The following is a 22337-nucleotide window of genomic DNA, read 5'->3' on the forward strand; positions in this document are numbered from 1 at the left end:
CTTTGTATATAGTGACTATGACAGATACTGGTAGATGCTTTCCAGTTATCTTTTATTCTCCACCTTCTTTTAATAGATGAACCCACCCCTCCACCCTTCCTCCTCCACTCTATCTTTTAAAAGAATGGTCTCCCAGTTACAGACTACATTTCCCAGCATCCCTTGAAGCTAAGTAAGTTCATGTGCTAAAGTTCTGGGCAATGAGAGAGGAGTAGAAGGATATCTTTCATTTCTGGATCAGCTCCTTAAAGACACTTGCCCTGGACTCTCTCCTATTCCCTTCTTCAATGGGCTGTAGCACAGACGTGGTAGAGACTCAGCTTTCGGTAACGCTGATGAGCAGATCAGGGAATGGCAATGCAGCAGAAAGGAAGGAAGAGACCTGTGTATTTTAATGACCTTCACCACCTGGACCGGCAGGACTGTAATGTGAGAAATACATTTCTATCTATGTAAGCCACTCCATTGGGTTTTGTTTGTTTTGTAAAAAATAATTTCGGGGGTGGGGGGAGGCAAGTTAGAGCATCTTAACTTTTACCCCAGGGAATGTAGGGTTTTACCTTGTTTTATAAGAAGAAACTTGTTTCAATTGTGAAAATTGCCCTTGGGACATTATGGGAGGAACAGATTTTTACATATGATAAGTCTGAAGGGTCAGGCTGACCTTTCTGAATACTTATCATGCCAAGGTTACTATAAGGAGTTCTTGACTGCTCCTTATATGTTAAGAGTATTTTGAATTCTAAGGGAGAATATATGTTTGTCAACTTGGTTCGTTTTGATTATGAGTATGCTGTTTTCGTAATGAAGTAGCAGTTTCCCATTTCTTTGACTAATTCTGCCAGCAAGGGCCGGTTGAATAAACTAAATACCTTTCAATTTGCCTGTCTCTATTAAGCTTAACCATAAATTAAAATGAATGGGTATCTCCAAAGAGAATGTCTAAAAAAATGGTTAATCAAATTTTAACCTTGCAAAAAGTATCAATTTTGTAATACCATAATCTCTGATTTCTAGTAAAAGTTTTTTGTTGACTAAAGGACAGTATTGGAAATTGACTTTCATCATATGATTCAAGGTTCCAGTTCTGTATACCTTCACAATCTTGCATCAGTATTTTCATTACTAGTGTAATGAATAGCAGCTATGTGATGGTTTGCCAAAAATAAAGTTAATAAAAAGATAGTTAACATAAAAGAATTAGAGCAGCATTGCATAATATAGACAGAACATAGCAAAGTTATCATACATGGTCCTTCACATAACTCGCTCACACACAGGACTGTCTTAGATCAGCTGGCTTTGGAAAATCACGGCACTGATGATATTTCAGTCATGATCAATAATTCTCAACTTCAGAGAAGTTAAATCAGTTTCTTCCCCTCAGCTTCCCAATAACCAGTGACAACTGTTCCAGTGGAAAGAACTCTTGGCCAGCAATCAGGAAAGTTCCTTGCTAGCCCTGGCTTTCTTAGTGTGAAATTGGGCAGGTCATTTAACCTTTGCACAGGTTAATTATGGAGTTCAGTAAAAGATCATCTATAAAAAGCCTTTTGCAAAATAAAAGTCTTTATACCAATTCACAGTGGTACATGTATATATACATATGCGTCCCTGGTGAAGGGAACGGCAACCCACTCCAGTATTCTTGCCTGGAAAACCTCATGGACAGAGGAGCCTGGTGCATTACAGTTCACTGGGGTTGCAAGGAGTCAGACACAACTTAGCAACTGAGCATGTACACATGTATATATATGTATGTGTGTATTGCTTAAGGAAAACATCATTAACAATATAAAGCCACCTATAAACGTATTTGTTCATATACATACAAACCCATATACACATGTGCGCTTATAAAAATATACACATTAGCTAAATTTAAAATTTTTACTATTTAGGATTTATTTGCTGGCTGCTTATAAAATGAGTTAAGGCATTTATGGGTTAACACAGAATGCAAAAGTGCAATGAGAAGCTTTAAAACCAAACAAAGTCCATGCAGATGCCATTTAAGAAGCGTTTTTAGTGGAGTCCTCCTGTTCCTCCTTGATGGCTAAAATCAGATAAGGGGACTTCTGTAATAATAATAACAACAGGTTACTAATGGTTTATTAAACAGTTGTTGACTGTCCCCTACAAATCAAAGAATCTAACAATGACCTACATCTAACCGCACAGAGTCACCCTGATGTCATTCCTCTATTGCAGTCTCCCTGGGTGATAAAGTTAATAAGCCAGATTTGCCAGAGTTTTCTGGAAGTAACAACTGAGAGTGTCAAATTCCCATAGTGGAGTCCAAGGCACACATTAGGCTTGTACCTTAAATTCAAGAGGACTGTAACATTCCTTTGAACTTTTTTCCTTAGTGATCACCTTTAATCATGAGATTAAGGAATCGCGAGATGATAAGAATGAAAATGACTAATCTTTCCTTTTCCTAGACCCACACCACCTGTTAGTATTAAGTGAGCTACAATCCTTTTTATATACAGGTAAATAAATTAGGGTTTAAATTGATTGTGAGGTAGAGGGTAATATTGACACAAACAACTTTGATTCATCAGCTCAGGTAATACCATCCTATTTGAAACCATCCATAAGTTTCCTTTGATCTTTATTTTAAAACTAAAAGCAAAGCATTGCATTTTATGGCCTTAGTCCTTAACATGAACAATAAATATCTTACACTGTGTTTTTATTAGATAGGTTACTATTGAGGGTCATCTAACTCAAACTGGAAGTCTCAGAGTAAAATCACTAGGTTAACATTGGGATTAGCAAAGAATGGCATTGGAGATTCTCCCCCATGTGCCTGTCTTTTAAGAAATGACAAAATATAATAAAATGGGTTATAAACCTCTGTGCAGATGTCATGGAAAGAATAAAGCAAGAGCTGGTCATTGAATATCACTTTCATACTTAATCCTAATGGTATGCTTGGCCTCATCGCTTAACCAAAGCATCACTCCAAAAGGATCTCTGGGCATCAAAAAATGCTCAGAGCTGGGATACAGGTCTTTCAGAAGTTGAAATTTCTGGGTGAGATGAATTGGGAGATTGGGGTTGACATATACATACTACTATTTTTAAAGTAACTAATGAAAGCCTGCTGTACAGCACAGGGACCTCTACTCAACGCTCTGTGGTAACCTAAATGGGAAGGAAATCTGAAAAAGAGGGGATATATGCATACACATAACTCATTCACTTCACTGTATAGCGGAAAATAACACAACATTGGAAAGCAACTATCTCCAGTAAAAATTAGCTAAAAAAAACCTCCCCTACCCGAGTCTTGTGACTGATGCCTGAAAGTCCATATTACAGGCTCCTTTCATCACTTCAGAACATTTGATCACTGAGTAAATAAAAATGCCTACTAGACTAAAAATATTTTAAGCAATTATAAAAAAAGAAGTTGGAATTTCTTCTCCAGACTAGTATTTCTACTTTCTGACACTTAAAAGAAAGCAGTTCCTAAAGAAGAATTCTGCAGCAATATATTCAAAGTTTGTCACCCTAGAACCAAATCGTAACATGCCTTTCTTCCAAATGCAGCCTCTTTTAGTATCACAGTGTACCTGCCAAATAGGCCGCAGACCATGCCAGCCCCGTCTGACAAATGGAGGCCTGAGCGTCATCCCAGCCTCTCCCGATGCAGAGAAAATGAAAGGAAGCAGTGGCGGCCATGTATTCTACTCATTTCTTGAATGTGCATTTGTGGGCTCACATGTCAATGGCTGACTCCTTTAAGCAGGTTCAGAGTAAACAAGTAGAATACATTGGGAAGGCTGGTCCTTATGATTCAAATTTAAGTCTCACAGAGCAACTGCAGAGGGACAAAATGTATGTAAGTCTAGTTGATCCCAGACTCACCTGACTCCTTTTGTCCTCTTGGAGTTGTAGAAATACCTGCCCAGATTGGCAGGTGTTGACTAGAACAGAGACAGTGGAGCAAGAGAGAGGAGCCCCAAACCCTTAGTCTTTATATGCACTCTCTCTTCACTCTGATTGGCTTCTGGTTCCCTCACTGCCCCTTGCCTTTGAAGCGTTCTGGACTCAGCAGCACCCAAGGTTAATGCCTCCAACTTGCCCGCAGCACCTACGCGTGTCCTGGGCACGTGTATTTCCACTGACCCAGAGTGACAGTGGGAAGTAGCTTCTTGTAACTCCTTTCCTGGAGACTTGTCTCTCCCTTGCACTGCTTGTCTTGGCTCTGCTAAAAGGCTAAGGGAGGATATCTATTCTTTTCACCCACAGGTTATAAAACACAACATGGTTCAGTTTTAGGAGGATGGCTGACATGACGGTCATATCACTGCCAGGAAGAAACCTCAGGTTCCATATTTGAACCCCCTACCTTGTATTCCAAATCAAGCACCTCCGAAAAAATGATGCATCCGTTACTGCCTTTTCCTTTGTCATTCCTCCTCAGATTAACATTTTCCTTTCCTAATATGATTTTTTTCATTTTTCTTCTTTACAAAGTTTTCTTTATAAAGTTTCTTCACACCTCATTGTAGAATGAACACATGTGATTTCCAGTGAACAATAATTGGAATAATTCTGTTTGTCATTCTATCTTCATTTTTTAACTACGAAAATGAATATTCAGGTCAAATTCTGTTGTAATGAGGCAAGGAGTTTGCGAGCTCCTTTCTTAGGATGAAGTTTTATTATACCCTTTATTGAGTGAAAGCAAAAGAGAAGCTTAGGAATGAGCTTCTTGGCTATGAGCTGTCTTTGCTCTTACAATGGTATTTGCTGAAATGGCAAATATCCAATATACCATTGTTGAATTTCAAGATGACTGTTTTCTGATAACCAGAATGTGATAGCATGATCACCTACATGTAATTGAATTTTAGTTTTGGTCTACACAGTGACTGCAAAAACATTTTTTTGAAAAATCATGTTTAATTGAATTTAACTGATTTCTGCCAAATAGATAAATATCAGCTTTCCCTGAAGTCTTTATTTCAGTGAAATTCAATTACTAATGAGATTTAACACTTCCAACAATAAATTTATAACGTACTAAATTTAATCTCTTGAAATTCCGAAACAAACTAACACATCCCTCCCTCCCAATTATTCTAGATGGAGATACACTGGATGTCCTCTCAGAATTCTCAAACGTTGAGTTATTTTTGATTCAGAACATTTCCACTGGTTGCCCTTGAGTAGACATGCCATATTATCATGTTACCTTTGGAATCTCTTTAGACTGTGACTGACATTCTCAGCAAGGCAACTAGATATGAACACCTTCTCTACCGACTTTTTTTTTTAATGACATCTCCCTTGAGGAAATGGTCACTTTGCAAGGTCTCAATCCAGAGTTGAGAACATGCGTTACATATTCCAATGAACCATAGGAATTGATTTTCTGCTGTTGGTGTTTAACTTAGAAGAGAACTTTGTTAATATCTCCCTGCATATATGAGTTGTGAAGTATACAATATTGTCCTAAAGAATTACATTCCTCAATATTTCTTGTACGTTCTTTCTTGCATCCCAACTGTACACACACAAGTATCATTCACTCTTGGAAAGTTTGCTTTATGCAACTCTGCTTTTACAAAATATCTACGTTAGTATTTGTTGTCTCTAACCAGAAGAAATCCAAAAAGGATTTTTGCATATATATATATATACACACATAATATATATGTATATATATGTATATATATATACACATATATGTATATATATGTACACATGTATGTATACATGTATATATACATGTATGTATACATGTATGTATACATGTATATATATATACATAATATATATATTATGTAACTATTTCTTTGCTTTATGTCATTTCAACTTATTATGGAATTCTCCAGGGAAGAATATTGGCATGGATAGCCATTCCCTTTTCCAGGGTATCGAACCCAGGTCTCTTGCATTGCAGGCAGATTCTTTACTGTCTGAGCCATGAGGGAAGCCCAAAGGTGTCATCAGTTCAGTTCAGTTCAGTCGCTCAGTCGTGTCTGACTCTTTGCAACCCCATGAATCGCAGCACGCTAGGCCTCCCTGTCCATCACCAACTCCCAGAGTTCACCCAAACCCACGTCCATCGAGTCGGTGATGCCATTCAGCCATCTCAACCTCTGTCGTCCCCTTCTCCTCCTGCCCTCAATCCCTCCCAGCATCAGAGCCTTTTTCAGTGAGTCAACTCTTTGCATGAGGTGGCCAAAGTATTGGAGTTTCAGCTTTAGCATCAGTCCTTCCAAAGAACACCCAGGGCTGATCTCCTTTAGAATGGACTGGTTGGATCTCCTTGCAGTCCAAGGGACTCTCAAGAGTCTTCTCCAACAACACAGTTCAAAAGCATCAATTCTTTGGTGCTCAGCTTTCTTCACAGTCCAACTTTCACATCCATACATGACCACAGGAAAAAACATAGCCTTGACTAGATGGACTTTTGTTGGAAAAGTAATGTCTCTGCTTTTGAACATGCTATCTAGGTTGGTCATAACTTTCCTTCCAAGGAGTAAGTATCTTTTAATTTCATGGCTGCAGTCACCGTCTGCAGTGATTTTGGAGCCCAAAAAAATAAAGTCTGACACTGTTTCCACTCTTTCTCCATCTATTTCTCATGAAGTGATGGGACCAGATGCCATGATCTTCATTTTCTGAATGTTGAGCTTTAAGCCAAGTTTTTCACTCTCCTCTTTCACTTTCATCAAGCGGCTTTTTAGTTCCTCTTCACTTTCTGCCATAAGGGTGGTGTCATCTGCATATCTGAGGTTATTGATATTTCTCCCGGCAATCTTGATTCCAGCTGTGCTTCTTCCAGCCCAGTGTTTCTCATGATGTACTCTGCATAGAAGTTAAATAAGCAGGGTGACAATATACAGCTTTGACATACTCCTTTTCCTATTTGGAACCAGTCTGTTGTTCCATGTCCAGTTCTAACTGTTGCTTCCTGACCTGTATACAGGTTTCTCAGGAGGCAGGTCAGGTGGTCTGGCATTCCCATCTCTTTCAGAATTTTCCACAGTTTATTGTGATCCACACAGTCAGAGGCTTTGGCATAGTCAACCAAGCAGAAATAGATGTTTTTCTGGAACTCTCTTGCTTTTTCGATGATCTAGCAGATGTTGGCAATTTGATCTCTGCCTTTTCTAAAATGAGCTTAAACATCTGGAAGTTCACGTTTCATGAATTGCTGAAGCCTGGCTTGGAGAATTTTGAGCATTACTTTACTAGCGTGTGAGATGAGTGCAATTAAGGTGTCATAGGAACACTCTATTTTAGGGTAATGTGTGTATATGTGTATGTGTGTATGTGCATGCGTGTGCTCAAACATCTGTTGAATTCAGTCACTTAGTCATGTCTGACTCTGTGACCCCATGGGCTCTGCACACCAGGCTTCCCTGTTTATCACCAACTCCTGGAGCTTATTCAAACTCGTGTCCATTGAGTCAGTGATGCCATCCAACCATCATCCTCTGTCATCCCCCTCTCCTCCTGCCTTCAATTTTTCCCAGCATCAGGGTCTTTTCCAAGGAGTTCTTTGCATCAGTTCAGTTCATTTGAGTCACTCAGTTGTGTCTGACTCTTTGTGACCCCATGGACAGCAGCACGCCAAGCCTCCCTGTCCATCACCAACTCCCGGAATTTACTCAAACTCATGTCCATTGAGTTGGTGATGCCATCCAACCATCTCATCCTCTGTTGTCCCCTTCTCCTCCCACCTTCAATCTTTGCCAGCATCAGGCATCAGGGTCTTTTCCAATGAGTCAGTTCTTCGCATAAGGTGGCCATAAAAATTTAAGTTCTACATCAGTCCCATCTATCTAACTCATAATTTAGGCTTTGGTAAAACAAATTTTTTTAAAGGGGGCAGAAAGGTATAAATTTCCTGCTGTAAAATAAATAAGTTTGTTATAAAACTAGAATAAAACCAAACGTGAGTGTAAGATAGGCTAGAAGGAAGCACTGTACAACATGGGGAATAAAGTCAAAATTCTGTAATAACTGTAAACGGAATGTAGCCTTAAAATTGTATAAAAAATGATTTTTTTAAAAAGAGAAGAGGGATCAGTGAGCTATATACTTCTAAATAGAATTATTTAGAAGACTATCACTAATAAAAATTGCATTTAAAAAGTCACAGACATGCTACGTATAGCATGGTGACTATAATTAACAGTCCTGCACTGCATGTTTGAAAGTTGCTAAGAAAGACCTTTAAAGTGCTTACCCCAAGGAAAACAATTTGTATAATTATGTATGGGGAATACTGGTCATCTCGCAAGGTCAGGTGGAGACAGATGTGGTGAGAGACAGGTGTGTTGTACACTTGAATATAATGTTATATGTCACTTATACCCCAAAAAACAATAAAATTTTCACTAAAAAATGAAAATTTTTACGAAGCTCTTAGTATTGCTCTCTGTGGATACAGATCAGGGTATGCTATCTTTCGTAATCATCTTTCTCATATGGTTTATCCAAAAGCATCTGTGAAGTCCCTTTCTCCTTGTCTTCATCTCCCCATTCTGGGTACCGATACTAGTCTTCAGAAGTATGTTTAGCTAACAAAGACTTCAAAGGATCTGCCTTCTCCCGCGATTCCTTCATTTCAATCAAGGATGAATCTTACTGAATTTCTAAACAGGAGGTTTCTGGATACCCTTCATGGGGTAAGCGGGGACTGGGGTGGAAACATTGTAAGTGCTCTGAAACGAAGGGACAAAAAAAGAAAGTGGCAAAATGCATAACCTGAGTGTGATTTTAAGGAACAAAATTGTACCAACTAATAATAGTGTTTTGATACATTATTTCTGATCTTCACCCTGCGCAGTGGGCATTATTATTAGCACCATGTTTACAAATAAGGAAGCTGAGGCCCCCAGTTGTTAAATGATTGGCCCCAGGTCAGGTAGCAGAGAAATGGCAGAGCCAGGATTCACACCTAGTCTTTGGGTGGCCCACTCACGTGTGCCTACACCTGTCAGAAGGCTTCGGGGAAGGAAAGATGAGAGCTTGGGCTTGTGAGGTGGGGCTAGTGGTAAAGAACCCGCCTGCCAACACAGGAGACATAAGAGACATGGGTTCAATCCCTGGGTCGGGAAGATACCCTGGAGAAGGGCATGGAAACCCACTCCACTATTCTTGTCTAGAGAATCCTGTGGACAGAGGAGCCTGGTGGGCTACAGTCCATAAGGTTACAAAGGGTCAGACATGACTGAAGTGACTTCACACAGCGCACCACAGGTGAGAGCTCAGAATCTCCAAGTACCAGCTACAAATGTAGAATTTGTACAGTAAGAGAGACTGGACCAGAAAATATATATGGAGAACCAAAAAATGCCCCTCCCACCATCTTTTTAAAAAGTCAAGGAAAGAATAGGAAAAAAATAGAAGGAACATGGACTTGGCAGGCACTGGATCAAATTCAGTTACTGCCAGTTATTATACTAGCTCTTACCTTGGGTAAAATTACTTACTTTTTTGGTGCCAAATTCTTTTATACAAAAAAATGAATATAGCAATATCTATTCCATCAGGCTATTGTGAGGATTAAATGAAATGACTTACATGAAACTCTCAAGATGAGTGCCCCACTCATTGTAGGAGTTCAATAAATGGTCCTTCCTAATCCTTTCATTCATTGTTAGAGTTTATTTAAATGGACGCAAAGGAAGTGGCTTTTAAATCTGTAACAGCCTATTCTTATGAGCACTGGACCACAGCTGTGCCATCATGCCTAAGAGCATGAACTCTAAATCCTAACCTCTGGCTCAAATCCTGGCTCTAATTTTTAAAACTTGTGTAATCTAAGCACATTTGCTCCAGACTCGGTTTCTTTATCTAGAGAATAGAGTTAATAATGGAATTTACCCTGTGAGATTTTATAAGATTTGATTTCATTAATGCAAGTGAAGTGCTTATTACAGTGACTGGCATTTAGTAAGTGCTCCATAAACGCTATTACTATTAACCAAGCAAATAATATAGTTAGAACACCAATTCTCCATCAGGGGTGATTTTGTGTCCCCTGAAAATATTTGGTAATGTCTGCAGACATTTTTGGTTGTTACAACTCATCAAGGAAATGGCATTTAGAGGGTAGAAGGCAGGGATGCTGCTAAACATTTTAATATACACAAGACAACCACCATGACAAAGAATTACCCAGTGTAAAATATCCATAGTGCCAAGGCTGAGGAATACTGAGTTGAGAAAAGTCATCCCAACTCAGTAGGGATCCTGAGATATTTTCCTCATGAGGGCATAAGAGGTCGCCAACCAAATATTGCTGGAAAACCAAATACCCCTACACCCCATTTAATATACAATGGACTTCAATGGTGGCTCAGATGGTAAAGAATCCACCTGCAATGCTGGGTCGGGAAGATCCCCTGGAAGAGGGCATGGCAACCCACTCCAGTACTCTTGTCTGGAGAATCCCACTGACAGAGGAGCCTGACAAGCTACTGTCCATGGAGCTGCAAAGAGTCAGACACAACTAAGGAACTAACACTTAAGCTAAAACATTGGAAAAAGTAAAAATAATTATTGAGCATATGGAACTATAACACTATGTCTTAGAGTTATGGTAAAAATACTGTTTTAAAAGGGTAATATATCTCATTATTATTGCCATTCTAAAATTCACTGAATAAGAATTTGAGAGTGGGTGAACGATACACAGGGCTTTAGAGACCACTCCATAAAAATTAATGCTTGCAAATACACCTGGATTCCCTCTGCTGCAGGAATGAGCAAGTGAAAATGGTCTGCCAGTAATGGATACAGGTAGGAAAGTGGGCAAAAATTTTCATGCTCCTTGTTCATATTTTCTTCCTCCTCATCCTCACCCAGATACTTCGTGGGTGATGGGATTACTTAGAGAAAGGTAAATGTGAAGGGCTCAAAGCATCTTTCTCGCAGTCTTAGTATCTCAGGTGAATTCAGCAGGATCTCCAGCTGAGAGGATTCCTTACTGATTCCGTGTGCTTTTGTACATCTCCTGCAGCTTGAATTGATAAAGGTACACTGGCAACTTGAACCAGAAACTAATAAGCCCAGGGGATAGCTCTTCCTTACTGAAAAAAATACAAACTCTCAAGTCTGAGGAGGAAAATAGGGAGCACTTTATGAGGAACACACACTTAATCCTGAACCTCGTTATTTAGGACTTAATGGTTGGGACTTAGGGAATTGGAAAGTTACAATGAGTTCCTTTTTCAGTCATTAGCAGGGAGGTATTGCTCACACACAGAACACTGTCCAGTGAACACAAGGCACATGAAGAGGTAAGAGTCCTTTCTCAAGCTTGCAAGTGAGATCCACCAGAGAGGCTCCAGTGTGTTCGGGATGGACACGCTGTTGTCTACCATATGTCAACGAAGGCATCTTCATAATATTCTGAATTTGGTGGCTGAATAATGCTGCCCAAATATGTTAGGTCCTAATCCCTGGAACCTGTAAATATTACCTTATTTGGAAAAAGGGTTTTTGTAGACATGATCAAGGATCTTGAGATCGGGAGATTGCCCTGGATTATTTAAATGGGCCTTGAATGTAATCAGGATTATCACTACCTTTTTTCCTGACATGCAGAGATTTACAATATTACATTAGTTTCAGGTGGACAACATAGTGATTCGATATTTTTGTAGATTATACTCCAATTATAGCTATTATTTTTTTAAAGCTATATCTCCCTGTGCTGGACAATATATCCTTGTTGCTTATCTATTTTATACATAGTAGTTTGTGTCTCTTAACCCCATACCCCATCTTGCCCCTCCCTCTTCCCTCTCCCTCCTGGTAACCACTAGTTTGTACTCTATAACTGTGAATCTGTTTCTGTTTTGTTTTATACCTTCATTTATTTTTAGATCCCACATACAAGTGATAACAGAGTATTTGTCTTTTTCTGATTTATTTATCTAAACTTAATACTCTCTAGGTCTATCCATGTTGTTACAAATGGCAGAATTTCATTCTTTTTTATGACTGAATATTCCTCTGTGTGTGTGTGTGTGTGTGTGGTATCAGATCTTTATCCATTCATCTGTTCTAAGTAACACTGATGGTTACTTAGGCTGCTTTCATGTCTTGACTATTATAAATAATGCTTTTGGGAACACTGAGGTGCATGTATCTTTTCAAACTAGTGTTTTCATTTTCCTAGATGAGTGTTCTTGTAAGAGAGAGGCAGAGGAAAATCTGATAGAGAAGAGGAGGTCATGTGACCATGAGATAGAGATTAGAGGGATGTGGCCACAAGCCAAGGAATGCTGGCAGCCTCCAGAACTTGGAAGGGTCAAAGAATGGATTCTCCCTAAGGGCTCCTGAAACAAGTGCAGCCCTTGATTGCTGTCCAGTGAAAATGATTTTGGACTTCCAGCTTCAGGAACTGTGAGAGAATACATTTCTATAGTTTTAAGTCACTAGTTTCTGGTAATTTGTTTCAGCGACAATAGGAAACTAATACACTGGTCATAACTGTGGATTCTCTTCTCACAGACCTCTGTTGGCCTACTGAAGGGAAAGAGGAAGAAAAAAAGAGTTAAGAAACATGATGCAAGCAAGAGATAAAAGAAAGAAGGAAGAGGAGAAGAAAGAAGAATCAGGAAAAAAAGTGGAGGAGAAATAACTCACTGAATGGTTTAGGTCATGTGTGAATTATACTGGGGGGAAGTTCACATGACCCCTAAAATCCACTTCTGTCAATATGGTGGATATTAAGGCTATGCTTAAGCCTGGGTCAGAATAGGAATTTGTCTTTAAAACTTATGATTCATCCAATAGTTGTAATGTGGCTTACTGAAATTTTTCTCATCAAGATCACCACTGACCTCCTTTTGGTTAAAAAACAGTAACCACTTAGTCATCAAGTTCTTTAACCTGACTTGCCAACTTTCAAGATCCTGCTTATAACCCACTTCCTCTACAAAATCTCCCTTGATCTGTGTTATTTTTCCATTTTCTGAATTCCTACTATACTCACAGGAAGTATTTCTGTTATTTCTGCCCCTCTAAAAAGAGGCCAGAAATGCTTACTGCTAAACACCCCAAAATGTATAAAACAACCCCATACAGCAAAGAATTGTGGTATTTTTTTACCCCCTTCAACAATCTGCAGAGGGCTGGTCTGTAATAGAGTCCTGTGGTGACTGGCTACCCACCATTTTGAGTCCAACAATATAGATGGTCTCACCTTCTTCATTTATATCTATTTATTATGTTATACAATGATGACTGATATTAGAATTATGTCCCTGGCATGCTAGATCTAAATCATAAAAAATACACTGACAAAATTCATTGTCTTTCTAGTTAAGAAAATCTATTCATACATTTCAGAAAAATTCCCAATTGGAAGAGTTGAAGCCAAAATCATTTATTTGTCCTAATTTAACCCCCCCAAATGCAATTAGCAACAACCTCTTAAGTCTCTAATATTCAAAACATGTGAAGATTTACTTTCTTACTTGACGAGTTACAGGTTTGTGCTAAGGCACACCTGAAGGTACCTGCTTTCTGCTATATATTTCCCAATATGTGCCAAGTCTCATAGAATATAAGCTTATTTTTTAATTGATGTATGTTCCTGGCTTAAAACCTTCAAAAGGAAACTCTGCATTGTGGGCCTATTTATACTTTAATATTGCTCACTTGCATCCTCTGTAACTGAAACTGAAGCTCAGTTCAGCAGACTATCCCACAGAAAGTGATCAGATAATTGCCCGCATGAAAACCATTATGTACACACATGGCTAAAGAATCCAGTCAGGACATACACCTGTAGGTGGTCAGGCCTTGTGTTTTCACTTTTTTATTTTTAAGCATAAAAACACCAAAGGCACAGGGTGGCATTGCCCTCACTTACAAGCAGTGGACATAAACCACACCATACAACTAAGAATCACAACACAGGCAGGATGGTGATAAATTACACCAAACAAGTGAACTAATTAACATACTTCCAAAACAGAAAAAAAAAAAAAAAAAGCAAACAAGTTTTAAAACACTGTATACCTCACTGAAGTAGCAGCTGCTCTTATCAAAAACCATATATTCTCTTAGTACAGTATTTTGCAACTTATTGCCTTTCCTGCCTTGGAAAAATTATGTAACATCTATACTGCCCATATTAACGTTTTTTGGCCTTTTATAAGTAACAGCTTTTGAAATCAGACATTCAGATATCCATTAAGTCAGCTACTTGAAAAAAGTTTTCAGTTTTTTTTTTATCTCTTTTAGAATGCTCCAAAAGAGTGATTCAGATAACTCATAAAAGGATTAATTCATTAATGATGAAATGATGAACTTCATAAAATATAAATGTCCTTCTCCACCTAATGTGTTGTATATGATTGTAAAGCATGATGCAGTCACAACATCCACATGTTCAGTTCAGTTCAGTTGCTCAGTTGTGTCTGACTCTTTGTGACCCCGTGGACTGCAGTACACCAGGTTTCCCTGTCCATCACCAACTCCTGAAGTTGGCTCAAACTCATGTCCATCGAGTTGGTGATCATCCAACCATCTTATCCTCTGTCCACCAGGCTTCTCCTCCAGCCTTCAATCTTTCCCAGCATCAGGGTCTTTTTTAAGGAGTCAGTTCTTTGCATCAGGTGGATGCAAAGTACTGGAGCTTCAGCTTCAGTATCAGTTCTTCCAGTGAATATTCAGGACTGATTTCCTTTAGGATGGACTGGTTTGATCTCCTTGCTGTCCGAGGGACTCTCAAGAGTTTTCTCCAACACCACAGTTCAAAAGCATTAATTCTACAGTGTTCAGCTTTTTTTTTATACTCCAACTCTCACATCCATACATGACTACTGGAAAAACCATAGCTTTAACTAGACGGATCTTTGTCAGCAAAGTAATGCCTTTGCTTTTTAATATGCTATCTAGATTTGTTATAGCTTTTCTTCCAAGGAGCAAGCTTCTTTTAATTTCATTGCTGCAGTCACCATCTGCAGTGATTTTGGAGCCCCCAAAAATAAAGTCTGACACTGTTTCCGCTGTTTCCCCATCTATTTGCCATGAAGTGATGGGACCAGATGCCATGATCATAGTTTTCTGAATGTTGAGTTTTTTTGTTTGTTTTTTGTTTGCTATTAATCACTTGGTATTATCTTTAATTACAAAGACTTTTCCAATCACATCACATAGAGATCATTTTATCCACTGCTCTGTTTGACTGCCAATCTCTTATCTCTCTCCTCAGCAATGGTAAGGCGAATACCCTTTCCATGGGGAAGAGAGATCCATGGTTTGTTGCCTTTGCCAATAACAAAAATGTCTGAGAGCCGTGTGGCAAAGCTGTTGCCGTTCGCATCTTTCACATGAACCACGTCAAAAGAACCTGGATGTCTCTCCCGGCTTGTAATCACACCAATTCTTCCCAGGCTAGCACCTCCAGTCACCATGCACAGGTTACCAGTGTCAAATTTGATGAAATCAGTAATCTTGCCAGTCTCCAAGTCAATCTGAATGGTATCATTCACCTTGATGAGGGGATCAGGGTAACAGATGGTACTAGCATCATGGGTTACCAGATGAGGGATTCCTTTTGTCCCCATAAATATCTTTCTTACTTTGCACAATTTATATTTGGCCTCCTCAGGTGTAATACGATGAACAGCAAAGTGACCCTTGGTGTCATAGATCAAACGAAAATTCTCTCCAGTCTTATCAATGCTGATGACATCCATAAAACCAGCAGGGTAGGTTATATCTGTGCGGACTTTGCCATCGATCTTAATGAAACGCTGCATGCAAATCTTCTTTACTTCATCTCCAGTTAGGGCACACTTAAGTCTATTCCTTAGGAAAATGATTAGGGGGAGACACTCCCTTAGCTTGTGGGGGCCGGCAGACGGACGAAGGGCAAACACACCGGTCAGTTTCTCCAGCATCCAGTGTTTTGGAGCTGCTACGCGTTTCAGGTGCTTCTTGGGACCCCGAGCCATGGCTGCGCCAGGCATGAAAAGAGCTGAATGCTGAGTTTTAAGCAGCCTTTTTCACGCTCCTCTTTCACTTTCATCAAGAGGCTCTTTAGTTCCTCTTTGTTCTCTGCCATCAGGGTGGTGTCATCTGCACATCTGAGGTTATTGATATTTCTCCTGGCAATCTGGATACATGTACCAGATTTCTATTTTGATGACCTTGGTACAGAATGATGATTAGGGTCAAAAGGCCCACACATCCTGGAAAGCTTAGAGGATTTTAAGTAGGGAAAAGGGTCCTTGAGTAGGCTGATATGACCAGGTTCCTTTTTCAAATTACCAAAGATGATTCCAGAGAGTGTAGCTCATTTTCCTGTTTTCTTATGATAAAAATGCTTGGTCTTCAATTACCACTTTCTGACACTCAGACTTCACCGTCATCCTGAGAGAACTCCATCCTGAAAAAGGAAAATTCTTTGCTTCACCCAAGGTCTTTTCCCCTTGTATTAATATCCCATGAGATTGTTAGCTCTGGAGGAAAGAATTCAGTGGCAAAATTCCATATTTGCTCATGAAATTCACTCCCAGCTTCCACTCACACATCAATACGGAGGTTAGAAGAGAAGCTCCTCACTTCCTCTACCCTCTCTGCATGCTTCCCCTCAGCTTCTTCTGACACCCACACTGGTTTGTTTTGTTTTGTTTTTTTCCTACTGAACCAAAAGTCCCTTTTATTAGCACAGGCTCTTCTTTAGGCAGAGTGTGTGTATACACACACACACACACACACACACACACACACACACACACACACACTCTATGCTTGTTAGGACAGACAAGCATTTAAGTTTACAAAAAGTGCATGGTACTGGCTAGTCCATAGGGACAGGAAATGGAGTCTGCTCAGTCCTCTAGGTGCTAACCCCACCTGATGCTCCTTCACTCCTCCTGTGGGCTACAGGAAGGACGTATCAAAACCTAATGCATTCTCAAGCCTTAGTGAAATTTAAGCAAGGTCAGCAGAGTTGACCCCTGTTTTGCCCTCTTTCTTTTCCTAGAAATGCTGTGTAAATCTTTCTGGGAAAAAAAAAAAAAACAAAACCACCACCAACAAAACACAACGACAGCAACAAAACAGGAAAAAACCCCCCAAACTCCTTAGTGCCATTGATTCCTTTGCATTTTAAACATTTTACTTTTGCATTTTTAAATAAAAGTGAATAAAATGGCTGTTTGCAAAGGTGACCCAGTGACCAAGTGCATGCATTCAACTGTGGGCTCCATACTTACGAATGCATGCCCTTGAGTATGGCAGTCAACCTCTCTGTGCCTCAGTTTCCTCATTTCAGATAGATTATTGAAGGAAAATGATAAATACTTACCTTATAGGGTTGTTGTCAGGAGTAAATGAGTTAAACTATGGAAATTACTTCAGAATAGAGTTGGCACTCAGTAAATATTTGATTAATTAATGCAATTTAACAGAATAAATATGTTCTAGAATCCAAGTAGTTTCAACTTTGATTTTTGTGCAGTTAGAGTGATACATTGCTCTTTAGTAAGTGGAGACAAGAATCTGAGCTCAGGGGAGATTTTTATGAATGAAGTGGATCAGGCATTGATGTTAAAGAAAAGTAAGAAATCTTCATGGAGAATGATTGAATGCCACATTCTGAGCCTGGCATTTTTCAAGTACCATTGCATATAAATCTCCTAACAGTTCTTTTGAAGTAGACACAATCAATTCCACTGTGCAGATGAGATAAAAGAGCTCAGAAATGTTGATTACCTCAAATCACACTTACCCCAGCACCAGTCAGTGGTAGATGTAGGATTCTAATCCTGTATCATTTAAAAACCAAACATAACATGGAAAAGGGAGGAAGGCAGATTGTGCAAGTAAAGTGATTTTATGAAAAGGTGATTATTGAATGGATCATTGACAAGGTTTATGACCCAAAGCTTCCCAGGTGGCACAGTGGTAAAGAACCCGCCTGCCAATGCAGGAGATGCAGGAGATGTGGGTTCAATCCCTGGGTCAGGAAGATGCCCTGGAGAAGAAAAGGGCAACCCACTCCAGTATTCTTGCATGGAGAATCCCATGGAGAGAGGAACTTAGGGGGCTACACTCTATGGGTCACAAAAAGTCAGACATGACTGAACCTAGCACAGTTACAATGATCCAAATATGGTTTGATAGCTCTTAGAACTAGCTTTGAGGTAGAGATTCAGACTACACACGATACTTTTAGTCTAGTGAAGAATGCCATTGTACATATCAACAGCACACTCACAAACCATCAGATAGAAAGCGACCCAGAAGACCATTTAGTCCAACCTCCTCCATTAACAGCTAAGAGACAGAAGTGAAATGGCGAGCTCAGTGTCATATAGGCGATTAGTGGCTGAAGTAGCCAGGATTCCTCTGGTCCCAACACTCCTCCCCTTGGCAGCATGCAGGATAGCAAACTGGATCACCATGTTTTTAAACCCAGCCATTTGAATGATGTAAATTCTAGTTCATTTTAAATACCCCAACCCTTACTTTGGCATTTAAACCTAAAACAAGTATTAGAGTGATTCTTAAAATTCATTGGGAATATATAATAAATAATAAGAATATTCTCTAGTGAAAATAAAGTTTCTATGATCTAGAACCTTCTTTTTATTTATTTTTTTTAAATGTTTTTCTTTTTTTTATTTTATTTTTTTTTAATTTTATTTTATTTTTAAACTTTACATAATTGTATTAGTTTTGCCAAATATCAAAAGAACCTTCTTTTTAAAAACTGACTAAAATTCTGGGATTGTTGTATTTTGTCAAACAAGAGTAAAAATTAAATATTGTCTGGGTAGGAAAGCCCTTTAAAGGAAAATATTGCTCTTTTTCACACAGAGAGGAATTAAAAAGTGCTTTAACTTTGTTGTTGTTATTGTTATATTACATTCATTCACCAAATATTTACTGAACAGCTAAAATAGCAGGAGTCCTACCTTCCTTGCATATTTCACAGCACCCATTACAGTGCTAAGCTTTCGGGAGTCATCGATTGGTTGGTGGAATCTTCTCCCATGTTCAATATATTAGAAGGCTTCAGGACAAAAGTCACTGAGGTTATGTCAGCCACTACTGATGTTCTGGAGGTGAAGGAAGGAGACAGCTCTCGACTATTCAATGGTTGTGTTGTCCTGAACCATGTAGAATAACATGCACTTTCTTAGTTATAATCAACAATGCAAAGTCCAAAGTTTCATAATTTCTTTCATTGTGCATGCATCAAAAGTGTATAATCAACTGTACTATTTATTAGGCTGGCAAGCATCAGGCTTGTGATGGTAGCCATATTGAAAAAACGGCATTATCGAATTATGTCATAGTACACAGTTCTATCATAGGGCCAAATCTTGTTCATGCAGGTTATAAAAGACAGATGAAAAGCACATTATCCACTGCTTCAGCAATACTGCATTATTATAAACATAAGGAAGCTAAAAGTGCTAGATCTTGGGCCACTCAAGCTTTTTGACCTAAACTTCAAAGTACGCAAAACCTAACTATGGTAGAAAGGGTTTTGGATTGCTAGTAATGTGGAGAGAAAGGAAGTACTAAAGGGAAAGATGAAGAAGAATGGAAGCACACAATTTTCAGTGATTTTTATAGTAGATACTTAGCTGGTCAGCAAATAAATTGTTAAATAACAAGAAATTGGCATATGAACTAAGTGAGTTTTTCAAGCAAAACATCCTGGAATAAAGGAATGCTAGTAGGCTGAATGGAGAAGGCAATGGCACCCCACTCCAGTACTCTTGCCTGGAAAATCCCATGGATGGAGGAGCCTGGTGGGCTGCAGTCCATGGGGTCACTAAGAGTTGGACACGACTGAAGCGACTTAGCAGCAGCAGTAGGCTGAATAGGCAACGAAACCACAATTAGCCACAGACTAGCTGGATATCGGCAGGCCTATAAAACCTAGCAGAGATTTACCTGCCTTATTGTGTAGAGGGTGAAGCACAAGTTCCGGCAGATGATATTGAAAAGTCAATAATCATGGAGCAACTGATCTTAATTCATCACATGGGTCTCTCCACTTTCCTTAAAGTACCATAGCAAAATTAACTTGGGGTTTAAGGGACCAACATTACAATCTCAAGGATTTTTGTTCTATGTTAGCTGTTCAGTGGAAAAGGCTTGGGGTGGCAAACTAAGTGGTGATGATAGGAATCTCTAAAAAGATCCACAAATGTGGTATCAGGCCAACACATACTCAGGCCTCAATTATACACTTACACAACACAAGAGATGGGGCATGCAATGATAATGTAGATATCAATATTTAAAGGATATTCATTATGGTAAATTCAGCAAATTTCACACTCATTAAGTTAGTCATCAATACTGGTGATGCAGGGGTGCTATCTAATTGGTTTGGTTTTCCTGCCATCATGGCTCTGAAGACATTGTTTAAACCCTTAGGAAATTCCAAGGACATGATGATTTGAATTTTCATGAATACACTCTGGCAACTGGTCTGTTAAGTGCTGAACAATTCTGCAAATCTGGCTGTCCAGACTAGTTAATAAACACTGTTTGCTCGCTGGAGTAGGGAAGGATGGTTGACGGTGTACGTGTGATTAGTTCAGTTAGCAAATACAATCTGAAGACTGAAAATATGCCCATCCACTGTGCTAGACAAAACATGCTGCCTTATTTAAAGAGCTTACTGTCTACTGAAGCATCCTGTAATTTAGAAATATAGTATAATTATATTTAAAGCAAATATACATAATTCATCAATTAAAGATGCTTTCTAGGTACCACTGATTGCATTCAGCAATTTTCTACATAATTTTCAAAGATTCTGATTCTCAATACAATATTGATTGTAAGAGTTAAGATGATGTTTGATCTATTATGATATCAAATCAATAATAAAAACCTAATACTTGGTTCCTACTATCCACATTTTTCTCTATTCTAGACCTTTGGCTCATGATGACAAAATGCACTACAAATATTAAAGTGGTGATGAATTATGTTGGTCTGACCTTCCCAACACCTATGTGGATTCCAAATATTAACAAATGTCTCTTCACATAAGTGACGGATAACTTGGGAATTAGCTCCCAGGATGCTACCGGCAAAGGTAAGTAATTCTGTTGGTAACAGTGTCACTTTTGTAAGTTGATCGAACATTGCTTTACAGATAATAGCCAAGTTACAGACCCCAGAAGACTTTAACGTTTTCTTCTTTCTTCTGTAGATGCCTACTTTGTTCCCAGTTCACTTCTAATCACTGTCTGAAAAGAGCAATCAACACTAAATATTTAAGGGTAATGAAGATTTAGCCTGAACATCTACTTGCATGAACGTTGCATGAGAAAGTTTTCCTTTAGCTGCTCTGCAGTACCAGTATCTGAGCCCGTACGTCCCACTGAGAAATATAAAGAGTCCCAAAGGACAAAATTAAGGGTAGACAACATCTGACCTCAATCCTGGGCGTCAGGATAAGAAATGCATAACACATGGTCACAACTCAAAAGTAGTGATGTCAAGGTTACTGCAGAGGATGGCAGCTGTTCAGTTGGACATCTGGATCTCGGTGGCTCCAGAACTGATTGTTCTCACATGAGATCTGTCCATGAGAAGCTCAGCCCATCTTCAGTAACAGTTCTCAGAATCTGAATGAAATTTTCATGTAACGCCCAGTGAATAATACATTTTCACACGTACAAAATATTCTTATTTCTGGAAAGTAAATGTTGCCCAAAAGCAAAATATTAAAACAAGAAGGATTATTTTGGGTTGTATGGCTGTGCCAAACTGGTTCTTCACCTTTAGTGTTTATAGTCAGAAGAGATCAAGGACAATGGAAGGGTTTTGGCTGTCTTCCTATATTATCTGATACTATCTAAATATGCACAACTTTGTACTTACCTTTCGAAAGTTCACTTTCCTTCTCTTTTCTGAGAACAATAACCAGCAAAATGTTGATAGGCATGACAGGTTTAGCACGTGCAAGTCTGCTATATCAATTTCAAATGGTGCATAACTATTATAATTGGCAGGCAGGAGTTAAGAAGTATGAGCACATTTAAGCATACATATCCAGCTAATCAAATTTATCAGCACATTAAGTGAAGAAATTATATTTAAACTCTTTAAAATTATAAGGTTAAGGTTGGTAATATGTACAGAAAACCTTTGTAAGCCAATTAAACAAGACACACTAGATTCACACTAATGAATGATATGGAAATGTGATAGACAGTTAAATTAATGGAAATAATGCTTTCTTGGATAGAAGGTCACTAGTCCTGAGTAACATATGAACATAACTATGTGGTTGGCACAGTCCCTGATCAACAATGGGAAGATTTTCCAAAGCGTATAGCAGCAGGTGT

General features: G+C 38.9%; 1 protein-coding gene and 1 long non-coding RNA gene across 3 annotated transcripts; one reads left to right on the top strand and one right to left on the bottom strand.

The window, feature by feature from the left end:
* Nucleotides 1–201: 201 nt before the first annotated feature.
* LOC109565395 (uncharacterized) lies at nt 202–21865 on the top strand. 2 transcript variants are annotated; one of them, XR_011569036.1, is made up of 3 exons: nt 202–452; nt 20915–21079; nt 21197–21865. It is a non-coding gene; the product is annotated as an uncharacterized lncRNA (long non-coding RNA). The 2 variants fall into 2 exon arrangements; XR_002181668.2 differs by having other exon boundaries at nt 202–429.
* Nucleotides 13798–15983, bottom strand: LOC109565393 (small ribosomal subunit protein eS4, X isoform-like). The gene has a single exon (XM_019969344.2). The coding sequence runs from the start codon at nt 15972–15974 to the stop codon at nt 15168–15170; it is 807 nt and encodes a 268-aa protein (XP_019824903.2). The 5' UTR covers nt 15975–15983; the 3' UTR covers nt 13798–15167.
* Nucleotides 21866–22337: the final 472 nt, after the last annotated feature.

Source organism: Bos indicus, chromosome 10, assembly GCF_029378745.1.
Source record: "Bos indicus isolate NIAB-ARS_2022 breed Sahiwal x Tharparkar chromosome 10, NIAB-ARS_B.indTharparkar_mat_pri_1.0, whole genome shotgun sequence".
NCBI lineage: Eukaryota > Metazoa > Chordata > Mammalia > Artiodactyla > Bovidae > Bos > Bos indicus.